This window comes from Tasmannia lanceolata, unplaced genomic scaffold (genome assembly GCF_043159265.1).
Source record: "Tasmannia lanceolata isolate RefF3 unplaced genomic scaffold, GAP_Taslan_0.1 ptg000016l, whole genome shotgun sequence".
In the NCBI taxonomy this organism is placed as follows: Eukaryota; Viridiplantae; Streptophyta; class Magnoliopsida; order Canellales; family Winteraceae; genus Tasmannia; species Tasmannia lanceolata.
The window spans coordinates 11,882,501-11,910,014 of record NW_027518693.1 but is presented as its reverse complement, the minus strand read 5'-3'; the positions used below and the strand labels follow the sequence as shown (position 1 = coordinate 11,910,014).

At 38.2% G+C, this 27,514-nt stretch overlaps 2 protein-coding genes and 1 long non-coding RNA gene across 7 annotated transcripts in view; 2 read left to right on the top strand and 1 right to left on the bottom strand.

Annotated features, from left to right (window-relative positions):
- Positions 1 to 27,514, top strand: part of LOC143848038 (uncharacterized) — a 59,271-nt gene that overhangs the window by 13,080 nt on the left and 18,677 nt on the right. The window lies entirely within an intron of this gene.
- Positions 2,270 to 3,090, bottom strand: LOC143848936 (uncharacterized). Its single transcript, XR_013235507.1, has 2 exons — positions 2,650 to 3,090; positions 2,270 to 2,547 (listed from the first exon to the last, which is right to left on the bottom strand). It is a non-coding gene; the product is annotated as an uncharacterized LOC143848936 (long non-coding RNA).
- On the top strand, positions 22,742 to 26,907 carry LOC143848036 (putative receptor-like protein kinase At3g47110). Of its 5 annotated transcripts, none has more exons than XR_013235282.1 (3): positions 22,743 to 25,469; positions 25,967 to 26,444; positions 26,564 to 26,907. XR_013235282.1 is itself a non-coding variant. In XM_077356810.1 (3 exons), the coding sequence occupies exons 1-2, from the start codon at positions 22,790 to 22,792 to the stop codon at positions 26,392 to 26,394; spliced, it is 3,108 nt and encodes a 1,035-aa protein (XP_077212925.1). In that variant the 5' UTR covers positions 22,743 to 22,789; the 3' UTR covers positions 26,395 to 26,440; positions 26,564 to 26,907. The 5 variants fall into 5 exon arrangements, 3 of the variants coding, with proteins under 3 accessions (XP_077212926.1, XP_077212925.1, XP_077212924.1); XR_013235283.1 differs by having other exon boundaries at positions 26,552 to 26,907; XM_077356810.1 differs by having other exon boundaries at positions 25,967 to 26,440.

Genomic DNA, 27,514 nt, shown 5'->3' with positions numbered 1-27,514 from the left:
TTATACTATACACAAGAGTGCTTCAAATGCACCCACGTGGTGGACAAGGCAAATTATGCGGATCTCCTGGCTGGGTACAGCTTGGGTCAGAGCCGCAACTAGGAGAACCCCTACGTGGTGGTAGTGGTGCGCCCATTAGCAATACCCTACTTTCTTGTTGCATGAAAACTGTAATAAAAAACTTTTGTCTCTTAGTGTCACAATTTAAAATTGCATTAATAACACAATAAAATATCTCAATCATTCAACTATTAAAAACTTCTTTCTAAAATGCATCTCTATAACCCTGCCCTACATGCTACAGCTTGCTGCCATGTGTACGACACACCCTCCTATGGCCCACCATATGATAAAGTTAAACTCAAAGGTGAGGGGTTTTACATAGGCCTCTCCACCTTTTCAAACGTCAAACCATCAACTTTCACATAGTTTAACTAACTTCTTGGCCATTTCATTACTTTCACACAGTTGAATTAGTGGATACCACGTGGATAGTTCATATTAGCAATTAGACAAGCTTAACCATCCAATTTGTGTTACCATTACTCACATTAACCCAATTTTAAAAAAAAAAAAAAAACTTCAGGGTCCTCTAATAGGTAAGGCCCAGTTTGCTTTGGATTTTGGGAACAGATTGTGAGTCCAAAAGTGATTGATTATGAGTCCTATAATCAGTTTTGGACTGACAATTGGTTCTCAAAATGGAAAACAAAATGGAAAAACAAACAGGGCCTAAGAAAATCCAATCATTCGTAAATTGTAGGCTAATCTATGCACATCCTTGTGGCACAACCCCTACTCTCTCTCCCTCTCTCTGCCCCTACACGACATATTATGCAGATTTATAGAGATCAAGGAATGTAGCCTAATTAAGCATTTGATGTGAAAGGAAAACAAAGAAAGAATAACTAGAAAGGAACGCAATGATAGAAAAAACTTCTCGTACCTGTTTTTTCTTTGGAATTCTCAGCTAGTTCCCTAACTGCCATAACTGAGAACAGAAAAGCAGACAAGAGAAAACCCAAGAAAAGAAGGCCCCTCTGTAGCCATTCTCTCGAGAGGAAGGGAAGGATGACTAGGGCAATAATCCACTATCTTATATATAAGAGAGAGAGAGAGAGAGAGAGAGAGAGAGAGAGAGAGAGAGAGAGAGAGCAACAAGCCACTATCTTATATGAGAGAGTAGCATTTAGGAAATGGTTTGTGTGCAGCTGCATGGCTGCACAAACCATAGTGGGGCCACATTTTTGGGGATACAAAGCATTCATTTGGAAGGCCCTTCCATGGATAGGGTGTGTACCAAAAATCTTCCCTTTAGGATCTTCCTAACCCAATCAAACTTGGAGGGGAAAATGGCTGCCCATTTTTTCTCTCCACAAATGACAGAATCAAACTTGGAGGGGAAAATGGCTGCCCATTTTTTCTCTCCACAAATGACAGGGTTAGGATGATCTTAAAGGGCTGATTTTTGGTACACACCCTATCCATGGAAGGGCTTTTGAAATGAATGCTTTGGATCCCCCAAAAATGTGGGGCCACTAAACGGATGGTTGAGATCATCCGATCATCGATAAATTGTAGGCTATGCACATCATTGTGGCACCTTTGCCAAATCAATGATCCTAAACTCAGACAATTCAACACAACTCCAAGTCCCTCCCTCCCTCTCTCTCTCTCTCTCTGTGCATCGAAATGACAAATTATGCATGTATTTACAAAGATTAAGGAATGTGGCCTAATTCGGCGTCTGATGTGAAAGGAGAAAATGCAACAAATAACGAGTAAGGAAGACAGATGACAAATACTTCCCAAACTGTACCTGTTTTTTCCCTAATAGAATTCTCAGCTAGTTCTCTAGTTGGACTTTAGGATTGATCTGTTCGTTGATTGCCCACGCAGTCGAACTTGATTCCAAATATGTATACTTATATAAAATGATCATTGCAGCCTTTTGATGCTTATTGTCAATATTACACATTTAGGTTATGTTCTTTAAAGGTTTTCTCTTGTACTTGAAGGTTTTCTCTTGTACCACATAAATCATCTTAATAGGAGGATCCCAACTCTCCAATCTGTAGAGGGACTGTACATTATAGAAAACTCTATAGATCGGAGGGTTAGGATCATCCTATATATGGAGACTCCATTTTTAGTTTATATTTACTCATCTTTTTAGTTTTAACTAGTTGTATTTGTTGTGAATAGATTGTTAGGAATTGTAGCATCCAAAGAGAACAACCAAAGAAAAATGACGAGTACAAATATCAGGTGTCCAAACTTCATTGCTATTATAATTTCAACAATAATCAATTTATCATGATTTACGTTAAAATGATAGGATGCTTATTTACTATATAAGATTTTCAATGAAATACATTGAAATAAGTAGAACTATTATAATATAAAGGAGAGTGCTTCAAGTGCAGCCAACTCGACAAGGGGGCTGTCTATGCGGTTGTCCTGACTGGACACAGTCACTGTAAGAGCCGCAACTTGGCGAGTTCGTGCTACCAGGTAGCAGCACCCGACCTCCATGTCGAATGAGAACTGTAATAAGAAGCTTTATATGTTAGGTTCATATGGATGACCACTATTTAAATAGGCTGCTGAAATTGGCACTACATTATTTTGATAATTGCACTAACTCACCTTGCCTTTTATGAGAAATTATATGGTGTCCGACCGTGAGGTCCAGTACGACAAAAGTACAGCCCTCGATATTTGATCCAAGAACCGAATTAGTAAACAATGTTCACTTTTCTTTATTCAAAAGGCAAAGGGTCCAAAACTAAAAAAAATTGAGGGAGAGAAAAACCTAAGAAGTGTGAGCAATCGAACTATCCAACGAGGGATTGAAGGATCCCGGAGTTGTGAGTGGCGGAGAGGAATATCCCGGAGTCTTTGACAATCGGCTATGCCGCCGAGAGGTGGAGAGGCGGAGCCGCGGAGGGCTGGAGGTGGAGGCCATGAATTTGTGAGGCGGAGAGGCGTGACCGCGTGAGAACGAAAAACAAGAGACGAGAGAGAATTATAGAGTGACTACTCTTTTTTAGTTATTTATTCGTTGGCTGTCCCAATTAAAAAACAGGGTGAATATGATATTCAAAGAGTCAAAGTGGAAATTTGCAGTTTTACGTATGCATGTATTTGCAATATGAAAACCAGCCCATGGTTTTAATAAAAACCTCCTGTTTTAATGAAAACCAGCCCATAGTTTTAATGAAACCAGCCCACTGTTTTAAGGAAAACCAGCCCATGGTTTTAAGGAAAACCATGTGGTTTTGGTCAAAAGTATGAGTCAAAAGCTGTTCCAAGGCTGCCAATGCATTTTTAAATTTACTAAAAAGCAAATGACAGGGAAGAGATGGGGACAAACAAAATAGCATATGCAATCCTCCCCATTCGGTTTTTCGGTTCTAACCGGATTTTTTTATTAAAAACCGACGCCGAAACCGAAAACCAAAATTTAACAACAACATAAACCGAAACCGAACCGAATTACAATTTAACCGAACCGAAATAACCGACCGAATTCGGTTTGGTCGGTTATTTCGGTTTTAACCGTATAGTGAACAGCTCTACTTTTCAACAGATTTTGTCTCATTCATTTAATTCATCTGAGGTAGATGCTCTCTTATAAAACAGCCCGTCCGCAAAATACCTTCTGTGATGGTCAATGGCAAATCCCATATATAAAACTTTTGGCAATGTTCGTTTTAAAGCTCTGCAAGAGAATGATTTCAAATTATGTTAAGAGTGATGTATATATACAAAAATTATGAAACAAGGACAATTTTTTGCATTGCAAAGTAAATAGTCTGATATCCATTACTCTCTTTAACCCAACTTAACAAAAACTACTTTGGGGTCCTCTAAACGGACTGTTGAGATCATCCGATCATTGATAAATTGTAGGCTATGCACATCCTTGTGGCACCTTGCCAAATCAATGATCCTAAACTCGGACAATTCAACACAACTCCAGGTCCCTTCCTCCCTCTGTGCACCGAAATGACAAATTATGCATGTATTTACAAAGATTAAGGAATGTGGCCTAATCAGCTTCTGGTGTGAAAGGGAAAAAAGCAACAAATAACGAGTAAGGAAGACAGATAACAAATACTTCTCAAACTGTACCTGTTTTTTCCCTAACAGAATTCTCAGCTAGTTCTCTAGTTGCCGTCACTGAGGAGACCAGAAAAGCACACAAGAGAAAACCCAATACAAGAAGGCCCTTTGTCGCCATTTTCTAAAGAGGAAGATAATGATGACTGGGCAATAACCCTATATCTTATGAGAGAAAGAGAGAGACCATAAATGAAATTAAAGTTGGGAGAAAGAGATCATTATAAACAAAAAATCTAGCTCGCCAAACTGTTTTTTAGGATGGTCAAACATTAATCTAATCGACATGGCCCACTAGGATTAATGATGTGGCAATATTGTCAACACCAAACATTAACCTAAGAGCTGAATTGGTCTTATTCGTTGAATTCATAGGAGGAGGCAGTTCTTTCTTGAAAAAGAGGGGCCGCATAATTGCTTCTATAAACTATTCACAGTGTTCTACACTTTTTTAATTCGCTTTGCAGAGCTGTTTCAATATTCAACATGCTGTTATATATCTACTTTGTTGAGATTTTTAAGGGATTGGGTATGGAGGTGAGTTATTGGGTTTAGATAGAGTTGAGTGTGGTGGTTAAAGTAGGATAAGTGCTACTAAATTATTTGGGAAGGAGTTACCTATTTTGTTAGGTGTTAGTTATTGCTATTTGTTAGGAGGTTACCAATTTCTTTGGCATGCCAGTGTAGATAGGATAGCTACGAGTTGTTGTTATTTCATAGGAGTTATTATAAATAATTGCAGTAGATTTAATGAAGGAAATGAAGAAAATTGTTACAAGTGTCTTTGTGCACAAAGTAGGATTCATCCTCCCCTCAAACTGGATCAAGAGGCTGATCTTCCCTCTAAAAAGAACAATTCCATTACGAATCGGATTCGGGTTCGTAACATTTGGTATCAGAGCAAGGCATGGATGATCCAAGGATCTGACGGTTGGAAACTAAGGTGCATTCTGTGGGACAAGAGAGAATGATTAAGAAGATGCAGGAGATGTTTTCTGCTATGAATGCTCAATTTGACGAGATGACGGTTACACGTATGTGTGGCCAGGAGGCTTGGTTTGGCGAGATGACGGTTAAACGTACTCGCGGCCAGGAGAAAAGCTCCAACAACCAAAATCGCAATGGTGGAGGTAGAGCTTATGGTCCCTTTGGAACCGATGTTTCAGATTCAATGAATTCATATCTTCCCAAGTTCAAAGAAGAAAAGGAGAAAAAGCCACATAAGAACTGTAGGAAGTACCCCTATCACGTTCAATAGGGCTGCAACTCGGGTCGGGTGGGTCGGGTTTTGGAGAACCCAACCCTACTCGAGAAATATCTCGGGTCGGGTCGAGTTTTTTTTCAGAAAACCCACGGTTCCCAAACCCGGCCCTACCCATGATAAATCTCGGGTCGGGTCGGGTTGGTTCGGGTTTTTTCACGTTGACGCAATTTTTTAAGGAAAATTCTTGTTTGGCAAGGCAAGGCAACTCAACTCATAGAAGCAAAAATTACACTCACATTACACTTGAATCAAACAAGATGTAATTACACTCACATTACACTTGAATCAAATAATGCTGAAATCAAACAATGTTGTAATTACAATCAAACAATGTTGAATCAAACACTTGAATCAACTCAACTCATAGAAGCAGAAATTACACTCCCAAGCAATAACAGTGCGTGCGTGGGTTTTCACTTTTAACTTTTAACTAACAATAGAAAAAAAATGTACATACTATAACTTATGTAACTCGGGTCGGGTCGGGTCGGGCCCCTTCAAACCCGGCTCGACCCGAGATTCATGCGGACTTTTGAATGCTCAATCCAGCTCGACCCGAAACCCATGAAACCTGAACCCAACCCAGGCTATTTTCGGGTCGGGTAAAACCCGGCTCGAGTTGCAGCCCTAACGTTCAACTATACAGGTTTTTGCAGGAACTGCAGGAAGTTCCTGCAAAACGTTTTGCAACCAAGTTTTGTTCACCTACTCAACGTTGAGGAGCGAAGTTTTGTTCCGGTGGAGATGGATTATGTGTTGCTTTTTTTCTGTTCTGGCCCAACAAATAAATGGTTCGGATCATCCTAAGAAGTGGCCCTTATTTGTACTTGGGACAGCTCACTGTGAAAAAAATCCGACGACCCTCTCTCTCTCTGCGCCTGCACGACATATTATGCATGGATTTACAGAGAATAGGGAACTTACGTAGCCTAATTAAGCAGTTGATGTGAAAGGAAGACAAAGAAGTAATAACTAGAAAGGAAGGCAATGATAGAAAAAACTTCTCAAACTGTACTTGTTTTTTCTTTAGAATTCTCAGCTAGTTCCCTAACTGCCATCACTGAGAACAGAAAGCAGACAAGAGAAAACCCAAGAAAAGAAGGCCCTTTGTAGCCATTTTCTAAAGAGGAAGACAAGGATGGCTAGGGCAATAACCCATTATCTTACATATATATATATATATATATATATATATATATATATATATATATATATATATATATATATATATATATATATAAGAGAGAGAGAGAGAGAGAGAGAGAGAGAGAGAGAGATTTCTGGGGTAGGGTTGGGTTCTTCAAAACCCGACCCGACCGACCCGAGTTGCAGCCCTAAAAAATCTCTCTCTCTCTCTCTCTCTCTGCGCCTGCACCACATATTATGCATGGATTTACAGAGAATAAGGAACGTAGGTAGCCTAATTAAGCATTTGATGTGAAAGGAAAACAAAGAAGGAATAACTAGAAAGGAAGGCAATGATAGAAAACACTTCCCAAACTGTACCTGTTTTTTCTTTAGAATTCTCGGCAACTTCCTTAACTGCCATCACTGAGAACAGAAAAGCAGACAAGAGAAAACCCAAGAAAAGAAGGCCCTTTGTTGCCATTTTCTCAAGAGAAAGAGAAGGATGACTAGGGCAATAATCCACTATCTTATATATAAGAGAGAGAGAGAACCAACTATCTTATATGAGATCGAGAGAGAGAGCAACAACCCACTATCTTATATGAGAGAGAGAGAGAGAGAGAGAGAGAGAGAGAGAGTAGTATTGGACCCAACACTGGCTTGACTTTGGCTGCCGTTTGTGGATTTTTTTTTTAAAAAAAGGAGTTTTTGAGAAAGAGAGAGTAGTATTGGACCCAACACTGGCTTGACTTTGGCTGCCGTTCGTGGAATTAAAAAAAAGGCACGCGTGGATTTTCGACAAACGTGAAACAGGCACGCGTTTTGCACCAACTTATTCGTATGGAAAATCTCTGCTTTTATTATTAAATTTGAGAGTCATGACTTGTAGTGGATGTGTGGATTTTTGACAAATGTGAAACTGGCACGCGTTATGCGCCAACCTATTCGTATGGAAAATCTTTGCCTTTATTATTAAACTAGTGAACAACCCGTGCGTTGCACGGGGCAAAAAATATAAAATTCGCCAAAATTTTGCCAATATACGTAGGATATTGAGAGAGAGAGAAACAATTTTGCTAAAATCATGGGAGATAGAGGAGATTTTTTCTCCAATAAATAGAAACAATTTTGCTAATATACTTCGGATATTGAGTAATATAAACAATTTTGCTAAAAACGTGAGATATGGTGAGATTTTTTTCTATAATCCAAATATATCACCTTATAGAGAGAGAGTTTTACAATTTTTGAGGAGGGGCGCCACATGGCACACCGACGTCATCCAGGATTCCGTTTTACATATATATCATATGATTTGAGTTTTCTTCTCTTGGTTATAAATGTCAGTGTCACACCCCGACACCATATACACGGCCTAGGACATCAGTGCCATATAACTACAAAGAGAACTCCACAGGTATACAAGGCTTGCATAAACAATATCAGAACCATCCATAACAAACAAATTCTAAAGAGATAATAAGGTTTTACATAGCTCAATCCATCCACAAACTCCCACTACCCAAAAAGACATTAAAATATAGTCTTATACAATGATTCAAACAGTACCCACTATCTTAAGATTCAAATGAAACTAACAAAGAGTCCCAAAAATGAAACTAACAAAGAGTCCCAAACCTATGCCTCCGCCTCCTCGTTCGCACCACAAGGATCAAAATCTGAAAAATGTTACAAACTACAGTCAGCCAAAGCCCAATGCACAATAGCATGTTACTTAAGTGTGGGTCTATGCATGCCAAGATCAAGAAGGGGTGAAACAACATGGTAAATGAGGGTACAAAGTTTCACATAGGGTGGATATCATAGTCAAAGGACATGCATCGCAACATATGTCCAAGCACAAGGGTAGCAAGATCCAAACAATATCAGAACATAGATATCGATGCAAGAAGATCATATATCAAGTTTAATCAATGAGCATAATCAAACGAAGAACAATGCAACTTCAAGGTTTTCGGCTTAGTCCAAAAAGCGAGTTATTGCTATCACTGACTGCCCACCTGTGGGAACTAGTTCCTCACATATCACATACCTGTTGATAGGGCCACCATTCTTTCCCACTGATGGGATCCATATATCCAGTGTACTACTCCTAAAATGGTAGGGTTCATATAGCCAATCCACCGTGCGTATGACATCTGAAAGGGGCGGTGTCAACTCTGTCAACTCCGTCATCGTAACCATAGAATATGACCCTAATTGAAATGCATACATTTGTCTAATACACTATGGGGACAGTGATAAAAGATATATTTTACATCCGAGAGGGGTTATAATTGGAGGTACAATTGGTTCTGGTGCGGTTCCTATATCAATGGGAAATGCCATACATTTGAGTGCGGTTTGAACTATTTATTTACGTAATTGGAAGTAAACAATTAGGTTTATGATGAAACCTAGAAATCAATCACAAATCCAATTTGAGTGCCTATATAGGGTAGACCTCGACAGAAAACTGAAGAGTAGGAGCAACAAGCGATTGAGTACATTCAATAGTTTTTCATATAAAATTATTGATTCTAGAGATATAGTAACGTGGAGAAGACAAACTTGTTTGAAGCACAGACTGAACCGTAAGCAACCCTTGTTTCAAACCGAAGAGGACGGGTTATTCACATTTCATTTAATGTTCAGAGGCAAATTAAAAGGTAAGCAGTGGTAATTCTAAAGATCCCTATGTGAAAAATATAGATGACTCCTTCGTTATCCCTAATATGTGGAAGCATTAATGTAATTTCATAATCATTCGGTTTGAATGCTACATGAAGAACCTAATCCAGCTGACAGAACACAGAGACGTAGGTGTGGAGCCCCGTCTGGAGATCCGGCGTGCACCCATGAGGTGTGTTGTTTTATTTTTTGGCATTGCAGCTTGTTGGCGTTAGTGTTTGCTCGATCCATGTGTCTTGTATACGATTTTCCTCGCTTTTCCGTGAACTAAGGATAAGGGATCCGAATTCCACGAGAAGGGTTGACCAGAGTCACCACCTAGGTTAAGGCCTAGGACCCATGAATGACCCTGCGAACTAAGTCCGCGTTCCAATAAGATTTGGGTTAGTTGCCTGGTTACGAGAACGGAAGGTGTTAGGCACCATTCTCACCCGGTTAAAAACCGGTCTTTATATTTGAAAACTTATTTATTTATACTCATGCGGGCCAGGAGTTTCAGTCCTAAATGCCTAGCTAAGATGCCTAATGCATAGCATGGGTCCTATGTAGTTGACTGAGCCTGAGAATTGAAGATTGATTGGATGTTCTGGGTACTGGATGATAGTGAAAGCTAATTTCTATATGCCTAGTCTGCAGGTTCTACATGATCCTAGAACTAATGCCAGGGAGACCTAATGAGTTAAAGCTAAGGCTAAGGTTTGAGGTACTGTTTAAGGATTGGGGATTGGACAAATGCTGGGAATAGCTATCCGTGGATGAGGTTGAAAATGAGATTCAAGGATTAGGTGTCCTAGGACAAGGTATCCTATGGTAAGATATCTGAGGTTTGGGTTCTAGGATTGGGTATCCTAAGTTTAATGATTGGGAATTGGGGCCGGGTTCGACTTGGGTTGAATCGGGTCGCGGTTTGGGGTTAGAGTTCGGGTCGGGCCCTTGTCTTTCTCCTTTTTTTTTATTCCTACTGTTATGCATATTTTGATTTTTTTTTAAATTTTGATTACTCTGACCGAACCATAGCTACCGTTATGTATCTTTTCTTTGTTTGCTTCAATCACTATGCCATTTTTACACTACATGATCAACACCAAAGCTGCTATTCCAAATCAATCAAAAGCTACTGTTTCATCTTTTATTTTTCCCTGATGGAAACCAAAACTACCTTTATTAGATTTTCAACCTTTATTTTTCTTCCTAGTTCATTTTCAAGTGCTACTGGCTTTTATCGACTTCAACAAGGCTAATGACACCATGTTACTGATATCATTTTTCATTTTATTTCTAAAACACTGCCGATATCACGGCATAAGCACTGCTTTGAAAACATGGAGGTAATGGAGAACATTGCATAGAAACAAGAACTAATGAAGAAATTAAAGCACTGACATCTTCCCCTATTGTTTTGTCTTATTTTTATTCTCTAGGATGTGATAGAGCTTGCCAACCATCAATGCCACATGTGTTATATATTATAAATTATTATATTACTAATAATGTAATTGGTGTTATTAATTATATTATATTACAATAATATATTTTGAAGGGAAAAAGCAAAGTTTTTGAGACTTGTGCAAGTTCCCTTCATTAATTTGAAGGGAAAAATCAAAGTCATAAAAGTTGTGCAAAGTTCCCTCAATCTTTTTCATTCGGAATCTTTTCAAATGCTTTGGTGGGAAGTATTTGAAATTTGGTGAATCCCAAATGGAGATTTGGGTTTCAAACCTCTCCCTCCTTCATCTATAAATAAGAGATGGTTTCTCTCATCTCATTCAAGTTCTTTGGAGCTCTTTCTCTTTGAGAGAGCACCATAAAAGAACTTCAAGTATATATATATATATATATATATATATATATATATATACAGAGGAAAATGATTGTGAGCTTGAAGCTCATATAGCATATATGAGCTTGAGGGTCCAAACACATGTGGGCCCATATTGTTTGGAGGATCCAAAGCATTCATTTGAAAGGCCCTTACATAGATAGAGTGTGTACAAAAAATCAGCTCCATAGGATCATCCTAACCCATCCAAAAGTGGAGGGCAAAATGGACAGACACCGTTTGCCACAAATCTGCCCATTTTTGCCCTCCGCTTTTGTAGGGGTTAGGATGATCCAATGGAGCTGATTTTTAGTACATACCCTATCTATGATGGGGCCTTGCAAATGAATGGTTTGGATCACCACAAAAATGTGGGACCCATGTGTTTGGGCCCTCAAGCTCATATAAGCTATATGAGCTTCAAGCTCACAATCATTTTCCTCTTTTATATATATATATATATATATATATATATATATATATATATATATATATATATATATATATGAGAGAAGTGTTTCTAGTCCGGCCGACTAGAGATCATTCTCTAGTCCGCCACCCAAAAACACATGGGTCCCACATATTTGGGTGATCTAAAGCATTCATTTGATAGGCCCTGACATAGAGACGGTGTCCACAAGAAATTAGCTTCATAGGATCATCCCAACACATGGGTCCCACATATTTGGGTGATCTAAAGCTGACATAGAGACGGTTAAGGCCTAACGGCTATAACTGTCATTTAATCAAAAAACTTTTTAATAGCCGAAACAGTTTTTGTTAAACGGCTATATTTGAAGAGTCACGCCCCTTCTTTAGAAGGGTGCTAATCTCTTCATGAGAGGGTGTCTTTACACCGATTCTGAGTCTCTTCAGAATGGTGTATTTGCACCTATTCGAAGTTTTTAAAAGGGACTCGATCCGAGTTTGTGAAAAACTTTTTCTTCCAGAATTTCTAAAGTCTTTTCTTTCCTAACTTTCATACTAGTTTTTAAACGTATTTTTTGAGTGGGTTCTGGTTCGTGAGAATACAGGAAGTGCAGTCCTGTTAAAATTCTCGGTGCTGGGCATTGTATCATGGAGATAGAATTTCTGAGTCCATCTGCATCTATACGTTGGAAATTACTATCTTAAAGATAGCTTCCTGGAAGTGCCTTGCCCAACAAATTCCACTGTTCTGTTTCTATATTCTGTTCTTATCATTATCTACAACCACATGACCTTTATCTATTGGATAGAGATTTATTGGCTTCTTCCCATTGATTGAAAGGAGGTAAAGATAAGAGAAAAAGAGGAATTCTCAAGTCTCCTTCCTAATTTGGGTTTGCTAGAAGTGTGCCAAGTGTCTAATGGATTGGTACAAAGAAATAAGGAGATTTGCAAAACCGTGTGATTTAGCTTCATAGCACACATTTAAAGGGATGAGGTGAGGTGGCCATCTTCATGAGATCCAAATGGATGAGGGGTAAGTGGAAAATAGAAATAGAGATTAGATAAGAGTGGTTGAAGATAAGGGCATGATGGTTAGAGATTAACCGCAAAGGAGTAGGTTCGGTTGAGAGAGAGAGAGAGAGAGAGGCAATTGGAGGGTTCAGATCACCCCATTTGCAGAATATGTGTGGGACTCACCTTGCTCAAATGGTTTTAACAAGTTAGCTTGGCAGCCCAATTAAATGGCTCGGATCATTATATGGTGAGGCCAGCACAACTCTTTTTAAAAATATGGGTGGGGGCCTACCTTGTTCAAGGATCAAAATGAATGGTTCGGATCAGCCCCATGGTGTGGCAGTACACTAGTATTTTTCAAAAAGTAATGTACGCCCATTTCGTTTGATGATTAAAACCGATCACTTGCCGGGACACAACGCAAATAAGTTGTGACAAGAAAATCTTGTCCATGGATTACCCGAACTGTTCATTTGGTGGGCCGCCACATAAATGGGTTGTACCTCCCTTTCTTCCCTGAGTCAGCCTCCTCTAGGATATTCATGACTACCTTTTGCATTTCCAAGAGTGTGGGCCCAAGGAAGAAAAGGGGTGCATATGTCAAGGCTACTAATGCGACCGCAATGTTTTAATAAGTGCACTATTACCGCTTGTCTTTTCTTTTCAATTGGATTTTAAGAACTTTTTGGGAATCGAAGTGGCTTTTTAAATGATCAAAGACAAGATGAGTTAGTGCAATTATCAAGAAAAATAATAGTGGAAAAGTTAGCAGCGTTTGTTTGTGGGCCTACTTTAGTTGTCCGAATCCCCCTTTGCATTTAAATTATCCATGTAAATAACACAAAAATGAGGAGAAGCATGAATGGAAACGAAAGGAAAAGTGATGGAGAATGAGCTAGGGGAACAAAAAGGAACGTACTGTAAAACGAGGAGAAGCATGAAACTGACCCAACATGATAAATATGAATTCCTTTGTTGGCTGGAACGAAGCAAAATGGGGGTGTCTACACTAGGATGTATAAGATCATAACATTAGTGACTCTCCAGATTTGGATTCCTATATATATTGTTACATGCCTCTATGGGTCCCACTTGGGCTGGAATAAATTAGTTTAGATTTATTAGTTGGTAGGATTTGATTTGTAATTGTTTGTGATGTGTAGGAGTCTTAAAGATAAGGATTATCGAGATTATGTATTTTCTACAAATAACTTGTACGTAGCCTTTCTTGAGGAATGAAGAAATTTATCCCCAAATTGTGTTTTTGCAAAGGAAAGGAGGAACGACCCTTCCCTCGAAGGGGGTGAAGAGGCTGATCTTCCCTCTAAGAAGATCAAATCTGTTACGATCTGGATCAGGTTCATAACATATATCCACTCATGTAGTTGTGGGACACGATCCAGGATGCAGCCACTGCCTCCACGTGGCCTCGGAATGCCGTCACTGTTCTCAACCGATCAATGGCCACAATACGACAAAATTTTAGGACCGAGAAACTGAATCGTATTGCTCTTCCCCACACGGCTCTGGGTTCGATGGGGAATGAGTAGAGTCACAACCTAGGATAAGGGCCTAGGACTCTATAAATGACTATATAAGGGAAATCTACCTCCCCAAAGGGTGGGTCCGTGCCTGGTTACGTGTGGGGAAGGTGTTAGGCACCCCACTTGCCTGGCGAATTCCCGATCTCTAAGTTGGTTTTAAATTTTTTTAGAAAATTCATATGAAATGTGTAAAATAGAAACATAAAAAAACCCACCATCATCAGATATTTAACACATACAATCATCTATGAAGAAAAGACAAGTTTTCCCCAATCGGATCGCCGATTGGGACCCGATCGACAAAGATATCAAGTAAACGACCAATCGGGGAAAGTATGTTTAAAGGGGGGCCTACACCCATCCAACCCAAGATTCACACACATTCAAATGTTTCTTTGAGTATCTCAGGCATCTAAAAGATTTAAATCATAAAGGGGATATGCATGGTAGGGGTGACAATGGGATTTTTCTCTTTTTCCATGGAAAATCCGTGGAATTTGAGGGATTTCTCCCCCTAATCCCATGGGTTGGAGTCCGTGAGAGATAAAACCCATTCTCAGGCCTTTGATGCTGAGACACAATAGTGAAAAATAGCCCTTTAGATGAGAGATAAATAGGGTGGAAGTTTAGGGGATTTTTCCCATTTCAATGGAAAATTCATGGAACTGGGAAAACCCTTCAAATTCCCAACAAAGGCTAACCAAAATGGAAATATCAGAATCCCTAAACTCTCATTATCAGAGGATTAATGAGTAAAAAATATCATCCCGAACCCCTAATTATTTGGGATTTTCCCAAAATTTCCATGGAAAATCCAAGTGGTTTAAGGGTTGGATTTTCCCTAACCACTTGATTTTTCCTAATTGGGAGGGGGGGGTTAATCCCCCCACTAATGAAGTAGTGGCTTTCAAAGCTTATGTAGATGGAGGAGGTTGAAGAAGGCATCCTCCGGTTCGAAACTCATCTTGATATCTTAGAGGCTACTCGGGTTTCATAAACACAAACTAAGGTCAAGGAGAACTAGTACTAGAATCAATGAGAAACTAGATCTAGAACTAGGCAAGAACTTGCTAAATGTAGAAAGGGAGAGAAAGAACTGATGGGGAGAGAGGTTGCATGATTTTTTTAAGCAAGATCACAATGTGTTGAGTCCAAAATTCTTTCACCCCATGTCCCTTTGTATGGAGAACCTTTGGGAATTTGTTTCCCACTAAGAATCCCTCTTAATTAGTGCTAACTTACTAACTTCTACAAAAGCTTAAGCTATTAGAGAAAGGAGTTATCTATCTTTTATACTTTAACACTCTCCTGCATGTGTGGCCCTCTTTGCAAACACGTGGCATATGTGGTTTTTTGCTATCTGGAAGGTTTGAACTCGAGACCTTTGGCTCTGATACCATGTTAACTTACCAATTACTCCAAAAGCTTAATTGGTTTTGGGCAATTATCCTCCAAATCTAATTATCCGGTGCTGCATCAATCTTCTATTCTTCATTCATTTTTTTCATCATTTTGTAATCCCCTACATGACGCTTAGCCATGAAAGGGCTCTCGAAGGCACTCTCAGATCCATGGATATCTTCGTCATGGATGTGGGCTTCGAGTAGTGCTAACTATGTGAAAATATCCACTTGTTGTTGGAGTCACTCGTTCTCTGAAGTTTGGTGCAGTGACTTCTTGTTGATTTCATAAGAAAATATACAGGAAGCACGCTTCTTGTTGAATTCACTTGAAAATAACCAGGAAGCATTCTTCTTCTTGATTTCTCAAAGAAATAGCCAGGAAGTTGTGCTCTGATACCATCTGATGTAGGGACTGTGAAGCAGCAACACCAAGATGAAGGTCAACACAAGAAAGGACTAAAATAATCTCGTAGAGGTTTGAAAACCCATTCCACGGTTTAGAGAAAACTTCAATATAACACGTGAGAGGATTCGCTCCTTCACCCACGTGAAGGAGCCAATGCTCTTTTCACAAGTGATGTCCCAAAAATAAACTTTATTCACTCTGTTTCTTTCTTTCCTGAAGTACATTATATAGAGAGCCAAAAACCAAGAATAGCAACCCTAAATACTTGCCTAACAATTATTCTCCATCTTTTATCTAAAGTAACAGAAATAAAAGCAAGAAATATGACTAAGATAATCCTAAAATAGTAATCTCGTCATAGACACTTACCATATCCTTAAAATGCTCATAACTTGATCAAATCACATCCAAATCGTGTGATCTTGGGCTTGTTAGATAGGTAATTGAAAAACTTGCTAAAGTTACAAATATGGCGAAAAGAATAAGATTTGATGCCCTAAAAAAATAGCACATATAAAATGATGAAACTAAAAAATAAAAAATAAAAGACTTGTTCAACGCCATGCATTTTGCATCACCTAAGACGCGTTTTTGAGCACAGGAAGATCACAGATTGAAGCTCTAGCAGGCATCAACCCTCAAAGCGGATTTCAGCACCAACTATGGTGTCAGTATTACACTCATTGATGAAATTAACCCACGGATATGTGCAACTTTTGGGCAGTTGATTATTTCTTTCAACTCATAACATTTTAGTCATTCGTTGAGGCCATAAATTTGAGTGCGAGTCTCGGTCACGTGTACGATGGAGATAGTGGAGACAGAAATTATATATTCTAGTGCCAATAAGACGTAGACTAAAACAATGCAAGTGCATGTTGACGGCATTCATTCACAAAACTGACTATTTGTTTGATCAATTCATTGCACAAGAAAAATTTTAGTGGGTTTCTGCATCGTCCCACTAGTATCTTTTAGTAAAAAGGTAAAACCATATTAGCACAACCATATTTTGATATTTGCAAAAAACCCAGCTGTCTTTTCTTCTTTAATTTGCTTCTGAGATATTTTTGGGAAATGTAATAACCTTTTGACATAAGACTAAAAACTCGAGATGGTTTGATAAAACCAAAGTTTTAAATTTCGGTTTTGGAATGCGTTTCAGTCCTCACCGAAACCAAAATTTTGGCCGAAATTTCATTTGAAACAACGAATTAAAAAAAAGAAATATTTTATCTTGTCCTAAAATTTCGACTGAAATTTTGGTAATCTCGCCCGAAATTTCAGGAGAATCCTTTACTACTAAAAGGAAAAATCCCTGAAAAATCGTCTGCTTCTTTCCTACTATTGCCTTATGCGTCCCGCCTTAATTTCCGTTAAACTCCCACATAAGTCCTTTTTCACTACTACTTTTTCGTCATTTCCGCTTCTCATATGCCCTTGCACATGAGTTAAAAAAAGATGCCAGCTGTCTCCTTTTATGCCTTTTTTTCCATAATTGTCATAATTTTAAAATTTTATTTGTAGTTTTGGCCGTAATTGCCATATTTTAGTACCTTCGTTCGGTATTTTTTTCGTAATTTTTCTGCTTTGCTTCCATTTTCCCGTAATTTTTCATTTAAAACTTAGTTCACGCATGATTATTTATTGCTATTATGTATTGCTAGCCACCTTTGCACAAATCGTAATTCTACCAATCTTCGCAGCAAAGGATGGGCGACAAGCAGACAAGTACACTCGGCGAAGGTGGCTAGCAAATCCCTATACAAAAAAAAAAGAACTTAAAAACATACGTCAAAAATTCGGTTGACCCGCGGGCCGACCCGGCCCGTGAGTCCAAGCCCAATGACCCGTAAAATTTTCTGCGTCACTTTGACCCGTTTTCCCATGATTGAAAGGGAAATGATGTGATTATTAGAGTTTTTATATAAAGTGTAAGTCCTTACAGTGAGTATTGTTTTTCAAAATGTACTGTATGGCTTCTTAGGATGATCCAAACCGTCCATTTGATGGGCCGCAATGTAAGTAGGTAGTGTGCCAAAATTCATTTCCATAGGATGATTACAACCCTCCAATCAATAAATGTTTCCTAAATATGCCGTTCCTCTATAGACTGCAGGGCTAGGATCATCACATGGAAATGTGTTTTTTGGGAACATCCTATTTATGATGTGGCCCATCAATTGGACGGTTTGGATCATCCTATGGTGTAAGTTATACAGTACGTTTTTTTTTTAATAGGGAGTGTAAGAAATATGTTTTTGGTTTGCACGCTTTGTCACAAAATTCTTGTTACAATATATATGGTGTATGCCCATGTAGTGAACTATTTTTTAATAAGCCGGTAGGGGTCCCCACAAAACCCCAACTTACCTATAAAAAAATGGAGTGAATATTTTACGGCCTACACCATAGGTTGATCCAAACCATCCATTTGATCATTCCCAAATGATGATCGCATCCCTACAATCTATAGATAAATGACATATTTTGGAAGCCCCGTAACTGTGTTGGGATCATCCTATGGAAATGATTTTTGGCATACAACCTATGGTGTAAGTCTGTACAATCAAGTATTTTTCAAAAGAATCGTACACCCTGTATCATAGGATGATCCAAACCGTCCATTTAATGGGCCACAATATAAATTGATTGTTCCCAAAAAATAATTTACATATGATAATTCCATGCCCTTCTTTTAGAAAAACTTCCTATTGTATCCTATTAGCTGGGGCATTTACGTCATTTTGATGCTAGAAGTTTCTCTGAATGAGAAATGATTTGAGGGTACAATCGTCAATTGCATACGAAAAGTACCGACATTGCTACCTGTCTATGACAATTACGGAAAAAAACTACGAAAAAGAGATATAGACATATGACAATGATGAAAAAACTACGTTATATGACGCATTCGGGACAAGTTACAAAATATTGACGGATGCCGAGCACCTGACGAGGAACAACAATTATGGAAACCTCTATCGATCGGAGGGTTAGGATCAACCTATGAAAATTATTTTACGGGCACAACCTATTTAGGTAGTGGCCCATCTAATGGACGGTTTGGATCATCCTATGGTACGGGCCATACCGTACATTTTAATAAAGTGAGGAGTATGATCATCAAAATACGATGAGTAGTGCCATTATAAAATATGGCAGTGAGGACATTAGCACTATATATAATTTGAAACCATCGATGTTCTTCGATGTTCCCACGCGGGTCGGGTTCAACCTGAATTTGGGTTGGGTGGGGTTAAGATTTTTTGCAAATCGGGTTGGGGTGTCGGGCAACCCGACCCGACCCGAAACCCGAATTTGGGTATGGTGCGGGCCATACCGTACTTTAATCAAGTGAGGACTGTGATCATCAAAATATAGTAGTGCGGATAACATTTACCTTTGTTAATTGTTAGTCCCTGTTTGTTTTGGATTTTGAGAACCGATTGTGAGTTAAAAACTTATTATTGGTGACTCCCTATTGGTTCCCAAAATCCAAAACAACCCGGCTTGAGTTGAGGTGGTCAACAATTGGTACCATATCAAATCGGGTCAACCCGACCCAACCCAGCCCGAATTGGAAATCGGGTTGGGTCGGGTTGAACCCAGCCAGGTTGGATATCGGGTTGGGTTGGAAAAATGGGTTCCTCGGGTTGGCCTCAACCCGACCCGAGTTACACCCCTAACGATGACGAAAAAACTACTTTTCCTTATTCACTATGTGAGGGTCAAATTATGGAAAGTTTGATATTACAAATGCAGGACACCTGTAAAAATATTGACAAATTCCGGGCATCTTAAGAGGAACAACAATTATGGAAACCTCTATAGATTGGAGGGCTAGGATCAACCTATGGAAATGATTTTACGGGCACAACCTATTTATGTTGTGTTCCATCACATGGACGGTTTGGATCAACCTATGATGTGGTCTGTACAATTCTTTGTTGGCCCGTGCATCGCACGAGGCCCTTGCCTTGAAAAGTTTCCACTAAGTCGGATTTGCCTAGGGTACTTTCGCCATTTCACTGCTGCAATGTCCCTACCATTTGCCATGTTATTTGTAGGAATTCTTATTTCTGTATATTTTTTTATTTCTCAGTCGGAAATCCTGATCAGGTGCCTATGGTTTTCAAAAGAAAATCCTTATAGACTATATAGTATCCATTCTAACTTGATTTACTTTTTATTTTTTATCAATCTTAGTAGGTAAAATTGCTACTAATTAAGAGCCCAGTCTCTCTGATGGATCAAAAGCTTCGAGGAGAGTTGTGCGTGTTCTGTTGATGTTTTGAAATAGGGTTTGGAGATTTTTATCATGCTTTTTGTTTTTTGGTTCTTAGAAACCGCTATATAGCGAGATCTTGGTCGGTGGTGGAAGCTGGCAATTGGAGAATTGCATGTTGATAGGTTGCTGAAATGATAGAATTAGGTTCTACTGGAACTATCATTATGATTTGATTTTTTATAGATTCGAAACTTGATGCAGATTTGCTTAGGTTTGTGATAAGTATTTGATACATTTACGGTCTTATCTCTCTGCCTTTCAAATACTCTCTCCTCTTTGCAACAAAATATCCCATTTCTTTCAAGAAGAATGCTGAATTGAAGGGAGCCCCTCGATCCATGCCACCCTACAACATTTATTTCTTCATCCAATAAATCAAAGAAGTTTATTTGTTCTTTGAAAGAAATTTTTTTCCTGTTTCTTCTACTAATTGATCATGTTGCCATTTCTTTGATTATTCTAATATTAAATTTCTTCTGAAATTAACAATAATTACGTAGTAATATTGAACAATATGTGAACAATAATTTTAAAAAATTATACTAATTCATTAATAAAATATTGAAATAAACAAATTGTAAAATACCTTAGTGGCACGTGCCGTGCACATGCATATTTTACTAGTATTAAACAAAGTCAAAATTCCATATTTTTTGGGATTTTCCTGAAATTTCAGACCGAAATTTCGATTTACCACGAAATAAACTTTATTCAATTTGTTTCTTTCTCCACAAGTACATTATATAGAGAGCCAAAACCCAAAAATAGCAACCCTAAATACTTGCCTAATAATTATTCTCCATCTTTTATCTAAAGTAACAGAAATAAAAGCAAGAAATAGGACTAAGATAATTCTAAAATAGTAATCCCGTCATAGACAATTACCATATCCTAAAAATGCTCATAACTTGCTCAAATCACATCCAAATCGTATGATCTTGGGCTTGCTAGATAGGTAATTGAAAAACGTTTCTAAAGATAACAAATATGGTCAAAAGAATAATATTTGATGCCCTAAAAGAATACCACAAATAAAATGACGAAAAAAAAAAGAAGACTTGTTCAACGCCATGCATTTTGCATCACCTAAGACGCGTTTTTGAGCACAGGAAGATCACAGATTGAAGCTCTAGCAGGCATCAACCCTCAAAGTGGATTTCAGCACCAACTATGGTGTCAGTATTACACTCATTGATGAAATTAACTCACGGATATGTGCAACTTTTGGGCAGTTGATTATTTCTTTCAACTCTTAACATTTCATTCATTCGTTGAGGCCATAAATTTGAGTGCGAGTCTCCGTCACGTGTACGATGGAGATAGTGGAGACAGAAATTAAATATTCTAGTGCCAATAAGACATAGACTAAAACAATGCAAGTGCATGTTGACGGCATTCATTCACAAAACTGACTATTTGTTTGATCAATTCATTGCGCAAGAAAAATTTTAGTGGGTTTCTGCATCGTCCCACTAGTATCTTTTAATAAAAAGGTTAAACCATATTAGCACAACCATATTTTGATATTTTCAAAAAACCTAGCTGTCTTTTCTTATTTAATTTGCTTCTGAGAGATTTTTGGGAAATGTAATAACCTTTTGACAGCTCTTTAAAGACTAAAAAGTCGAGATGGTTTGATAAAACCAAGGTTTTACATTTTGGTTTTGGAATGCATTTCAGTCCTCACCGAAACCAAAATTTCGGCCAAAATTTCGAAATTTCGTTTGAAACGACGAAATAAAAAAAAGCAATATTTTATCTTGTTCGGCCGAAATTTTGGTAATGTCGCTCAAAATTTCGGGAGAATATTAAACAAAGTCAAAATTCCATATTTTTGGGGATTTTCCTGAAATTTCAGACCGAAATTTAGGGGAACCGAAATTTCGGTCGAAATTTTTTAACGTTTCAAGTTACCACGATTTCGGTTTCGTTCTCCATCGAAACCCGAAATTTCGGATTTCAGTTGAAATTTAAAACCTTGGATAAAACATCAAAATATGGTTGTGCTGATATCATTTCCCAAAAGAAATTCTTTCCTTCAATTTTTTTTTTTAATTTTATTCTATTCTCCTCCCGTCAACACACCATTCTTCCCTTTATTATATCTTTTTTTCTCTTCATCATATCTTAGAACGAAATACTTTCAAATCCTCTCATTTTTTCCAATCTAAAATCTTTCCTCTCCACCCAACTCCTCTTTTTTTTCCCTTTCCCTCTCAAGTTCCAACACAATCAATGTTAGTAAAATACTCATTTTATTTCATATTACAACTCTCTTTCACACATGGAGTGGGAACTTGAGGGTATTTTGGGGCGGCTCACAACCTTGCCACTCATCATTTCTTTTTCTTTTTTTTTCAGGAAATCTCAATGAACCTTCACCAGTTCTTAATAGAGATACATACACGGTCTCAGTAATTATTAGTTTTAGAGAGAAAAGGTGGTCGGAGAAAAAGAGTCTTAGACTTTTATAGTGGGTGTGAAGAATTTCGACAAACGTGAAACATCCACTCGGCAACCTATTCATGTAGTAAATCTGTGCTTTTATCATCAAATCTTTAGTGGATGTTGGCTAACCAAATATTTAGTTTTCTTTTCGTGGCTATAAATGCAAGTCCAGAGTAGCAAGGGTGAGTATCTCAGCACTTAGTGTTTTCGTTTTCTCTAATCCTATGGAGTTTTTTTCTATGAGTTGTTATGGAGAGTTCTGCTCATTTCTCATCCTTTTCACCCTTCTCTCGCACACCCACACCTTATTACTCTCAAATGAAACTGATCGTCATGCTCTTCTCATCTTTAAGAATCAAATAGAAGATCCTCTATCTATCTTGAGAACATGGAATGATTCTCTTCACTTCTGCAATTGGTATGGCATTAAATGCGATCCCCAAAATCAGCATGTCGTCTCCTTGAAGCTTGTGAGTCTGAACTTAGTTGGACCCATTTCTCCCTCAATAGCAAACCTCACCTACCTCACGGAATTCAACCTCCGGAACAACACATTCCATGGAGAAATCCCCCAAGAAATAGGTCGATTGTCCCAATTGCAGACTCTCAATCTTAGCAGGAATTTTTTTCAAGGTGAGATTCCAACCAACTTGGGCCATTGCACTCAACTCAAGACCATTGACTTAACTCACAATGAGCTAGTTGGAAAAATTCCTGCTGAGGTTCTTACCTCTCTTTCAAAGCTTCGTATACTGTATCTTGCATATAACAATCTCACAGCAAGCATCCCGCCTTCTGTTCGGAACCTTTCATCTCTCACTGATCTTTATCTAAGCAACAATTATCTGGAGGGAAGAATTCCAGACGAGCTAGGCCGAATAGCAGGTTTGGAATATCTTCAAATTGGTAGCAATGAACTGTCTGGTATGATTCCTACCACACTTTACAATCTCTCATCTTTACTACTTTTTGATGTGACGGGGAACCAATTTTTTGGTAGCCTACCACCCGACTTGGGCCTCACTCTGCCAAACCTTCAATATCTTTATGTAGGAGAGAACCAATTTAAAGGACCCATACCAGTTTCATTATCCAATGCTTCGGGGCTCATAGAAATCGAATTTATTAAGTGTAATTTTGATGGGTCTATGCCTTTGGATCTAGGAAACATACAAGGTCTCCAATACTTGAATTTAGGCAGGAATCAACTTGGAACCAAGGGTGGTGACGACTTGGGTTTCCTTACATCTTTGAAAAATTGTAGCAATCTGTATTTTTTAGATGCAGTTCTAAATAATCTCAATGGTGCATTACCCAGATCCATAGCTAACTTCTCAATCAATCTATCACACCTAGCTTTAGGTGGAAATCAGATATTTGGAAGTATTCCCGTGGGGATTGAGAATCTTCTGAGCTTAACAGCACTGGGTATGGATAATAACATTCTCACTGGTGCCATCCCAATTGGTATTGGGAAGCTTACCAAGTTGGAGGGTTTGTACTTGTCAAGAAATAGACTTTCTGGTCAAATTCCATCTTCCTTTGGCAACCTTACTCGTCTGAATGAACTCTACTTGTATCAAAATTATTTACAGGGAATTATACCTTCCACCCTTGAGAAATGTCATTATCTTCAAGTAGTAGAACTTTCTGATAACAACTTCACTGGCACGATACCAGTACAAGTTCTCAGCCTTCCTTCTTTATCGAATTCCCTCAACTTGTCCCGAAATTCTTTCATTGGGTCCTTACCTTCAGATTTTGACCTGAAATTTCTCCAGAGATTGGATATTTCCGACAACAAATTGTTAGGTGAGATTCCGCTCGCTCTAGGAAATTGTCTTAGTCTGGAGTACCTTTATATGAGTGGTAACTTCTTCCAAGGAACCATTCCTCAATCGTTGAAAAATTTGGAAGGTATCAAAGAGCTAGATCTTTCGCACAATAACTTGTCTGGGCCGATCCCAAAATATTTGGAGAAGTTTACTAATCTAAACTATTTGAATCTATCTTTCAATGATCTTGGGGGTGAAATACCAAAAGAAGGAATATTTAAAAATAAAACTGCAATTTCAGTCCTCGGAAATGACAAACTCTGTGGAGGCATCCCAAACTTGATGTTGCCCCCATGCCCCAACCAAGATACTAAGAAAGAGAGAAACTCTCTCGCCCTTAGAGTTATACTCCCGGTAACTGGTGCACTTGTGTGCTTAATTTTGATCTCATGTTTCTTGGTGGTTCTATATTGGAAAAGAAAGTCCAGAAAGAAAAATGTTCCTACTTCTTTCAATGCGGATCGTCATTTAAAAATTTCTTATCTTGAGCTCCTTAATGCAACTAATGGTTTCTCTTCGACCAATTTAATCGGCTCAGGAAGCTTTGGTTCTGTATATAAGGGAATTATAGAGCACAATAAAACAATGGTTGCAGTAAAAGTACTCAACCTTCAACAACGTGGAGCTTCTAAGAGTTTTTTGGCGGAATGCGAAGCCATGAGAAATATCAGACATCGGAATCTCGTTAAGATTATAACTTCATGCTCAAGCATTGACTTTAAAGGTAATGATTTTAAAGCTCTAGTTTTGGAGTTCATGCCTAATGGAAGTCTTGAAATGTGGTTGCATCCAGAAGGAGGGGAACGTCAATCGAAGGATTTGACACTCATTCAAAGGTTAGACATAGCCATTGATGTAGCGTCGGCATTGGATTATCTTCACCACCATTGTCAACCACCACTAGTTCATCGTGATCTAAAGCCAAACAATGTTCTACTTGATGATGACATGAATGCCCGCGTTGCTGATTTTGGGTTAGCAGTGTTCCTTAATGAAGCATCCTCTAATTTATCCGGAAATCAAAATAGCTCAATCGAGATAAAGGGGTCTATCGGGTATCTTGCTCCAGGTAATACCTTTCTATTCTTTTATCATTTAAATATATCTTGTAGGGTTTTAATTAGATCCAAATTGCATGTAAATCATGACATTTATTAGCACAAATCTGCATACATCTATAAACACATTCGCTACGTCGCATATACGATTCATGAATAGGTTTTAAAAAGAATCGATTTTGTTTCTAATATTTCTAAATAAATTTAATTTCCTTTTTCCTTGGATGGGAAATCAGTTCTTTATTTTTAACTATACAGAGAAATGGAAATCTTTTGATACAGTCTCAAAATTATATACATATAATTTTCATTACATATAGTACCTTACATCCAAACAAATAGTCTAATAGTTTTGTGTCAAAGTAATGCTTCAAAATTGGCCTTAATGTCTCAGATGCAAATAAGATTATTGTTTGTCCATCATAGTAGAATATATTCTTTCTCTTTATATAACAATGGTTCTTTATTTCAGTATTTTATGTCAAAATTGCGAGTTTATAAATGGCAGAGTATGGAATGGGTGGCAAGGCTGGTATTCATGGAGACGTGTACAGTTATGGAATACTTCTATTGGAGATGTTCATAGGAAAGAGACCAACTGATGACATGTTTCATAACAATCTAAGCCTTCACCAATTTGCTAAGATGGCAATACCTGAACAGGTGATGGAGATTATAGACCCACAACTGCTCTTAGGAGAAATTGGTGATGAAAGAAATAACAGCTACATAAGTAGAGAGTGCTTGGTTTCTTTGGTTAGAATTGGTGTGTCATGTTCTATAGAATCACCAGCAGAAAGAAAGGATATGAGAGATGTTGTGATTGCACTGAATGAGATCAAAGACTTATATCTTGGGGTTGGGATCTACGAAGATAGACAAACCAGAGGACAATTCTTACTTGAAGATTCGTCTTACCTCAGGAATTACTATTGAGATCCCATGGCAAGGAAGAAATGGACTGAAGCAGAGATTATTTTTGGTAGGTAAGTGGGTTTTGCTTAAAATGGTGCAAGGGATTAATAATATTCTTGAAATGCAGCTTCTCATCTTTTCTGTTTAAATACTAAATTATTTTTTGTTGCTGGATAAGCAAATTTTATAGGAAAGAAGATGCTCTACAAACTTGGGAGGCGAAGCTCAAAAAGAAAACAGACACATTATGCTATCACGTTTCGTAAATGCCTAGCCCAAACAGGGAACCTGATCAAGAAATCCTGGAGGAAGCCAACAATATTAGGTTAATGGAACCTGAATTGAGGGGCTTTTGAAGCATCATCATCAAGAAAGTCAGTGATAGCATCCGAGGGAATCAGGAAAATCTCAATGTTAGAAGTTTCATGGTTAGGAAACCAATCGGCCTCTTGTTTCCTTTACAATATATGTAGGAAATGTTCCAATTACTAAATACTTTTGAATTAATATGTATATCAAGATGATTCGGTGTGAGTATTTAGACTTTGTTGCCGTGACTCTATCAGCTTTCAATTTTTTTTATCAAACTTTGCTTTGACTTCACAGGAGAAGGTTATGTAAGAGAAGATTTGTTGGTGATAAGGTTTGCCAACAAAAAGGCTTCTTATAGTGATGACATTTTCTGAAAATTGTTGTCGTGGACCAATCATAACAAACTTTCATTCACCTTGGAAGTAGGGTTGCAACTCGGGATGGTTTGGGTCGGGTTGGCCTCAACCCGACCCAACCCGAGGAACCCATTTTTCTAACCCAGCCCGACCTAACCCGGCGGGGTTCAACACGACCCGAGGACCAATTTCCTCAACCCAACCCGACCCAACCCAGACCGACCCGATTTCCATATTGAATCGTGTTTAGACCATCTATATATGTTGGCCTCACTTGTACTTTTGCGGCCAATATTTTTCCTTAGAAAATATGCACGGATGCCATGTAATTCATCTACTTAAGACACTAATGGATCCAATATAGAAAATCAGAAATGAAGGGTCAATGATATAGTGATGTACTAGTTCTAGTTAAGAAACTAATGGATCCAATATAGAAATTCGAAAACTTGGTGCATAAATGTAGATTGAAC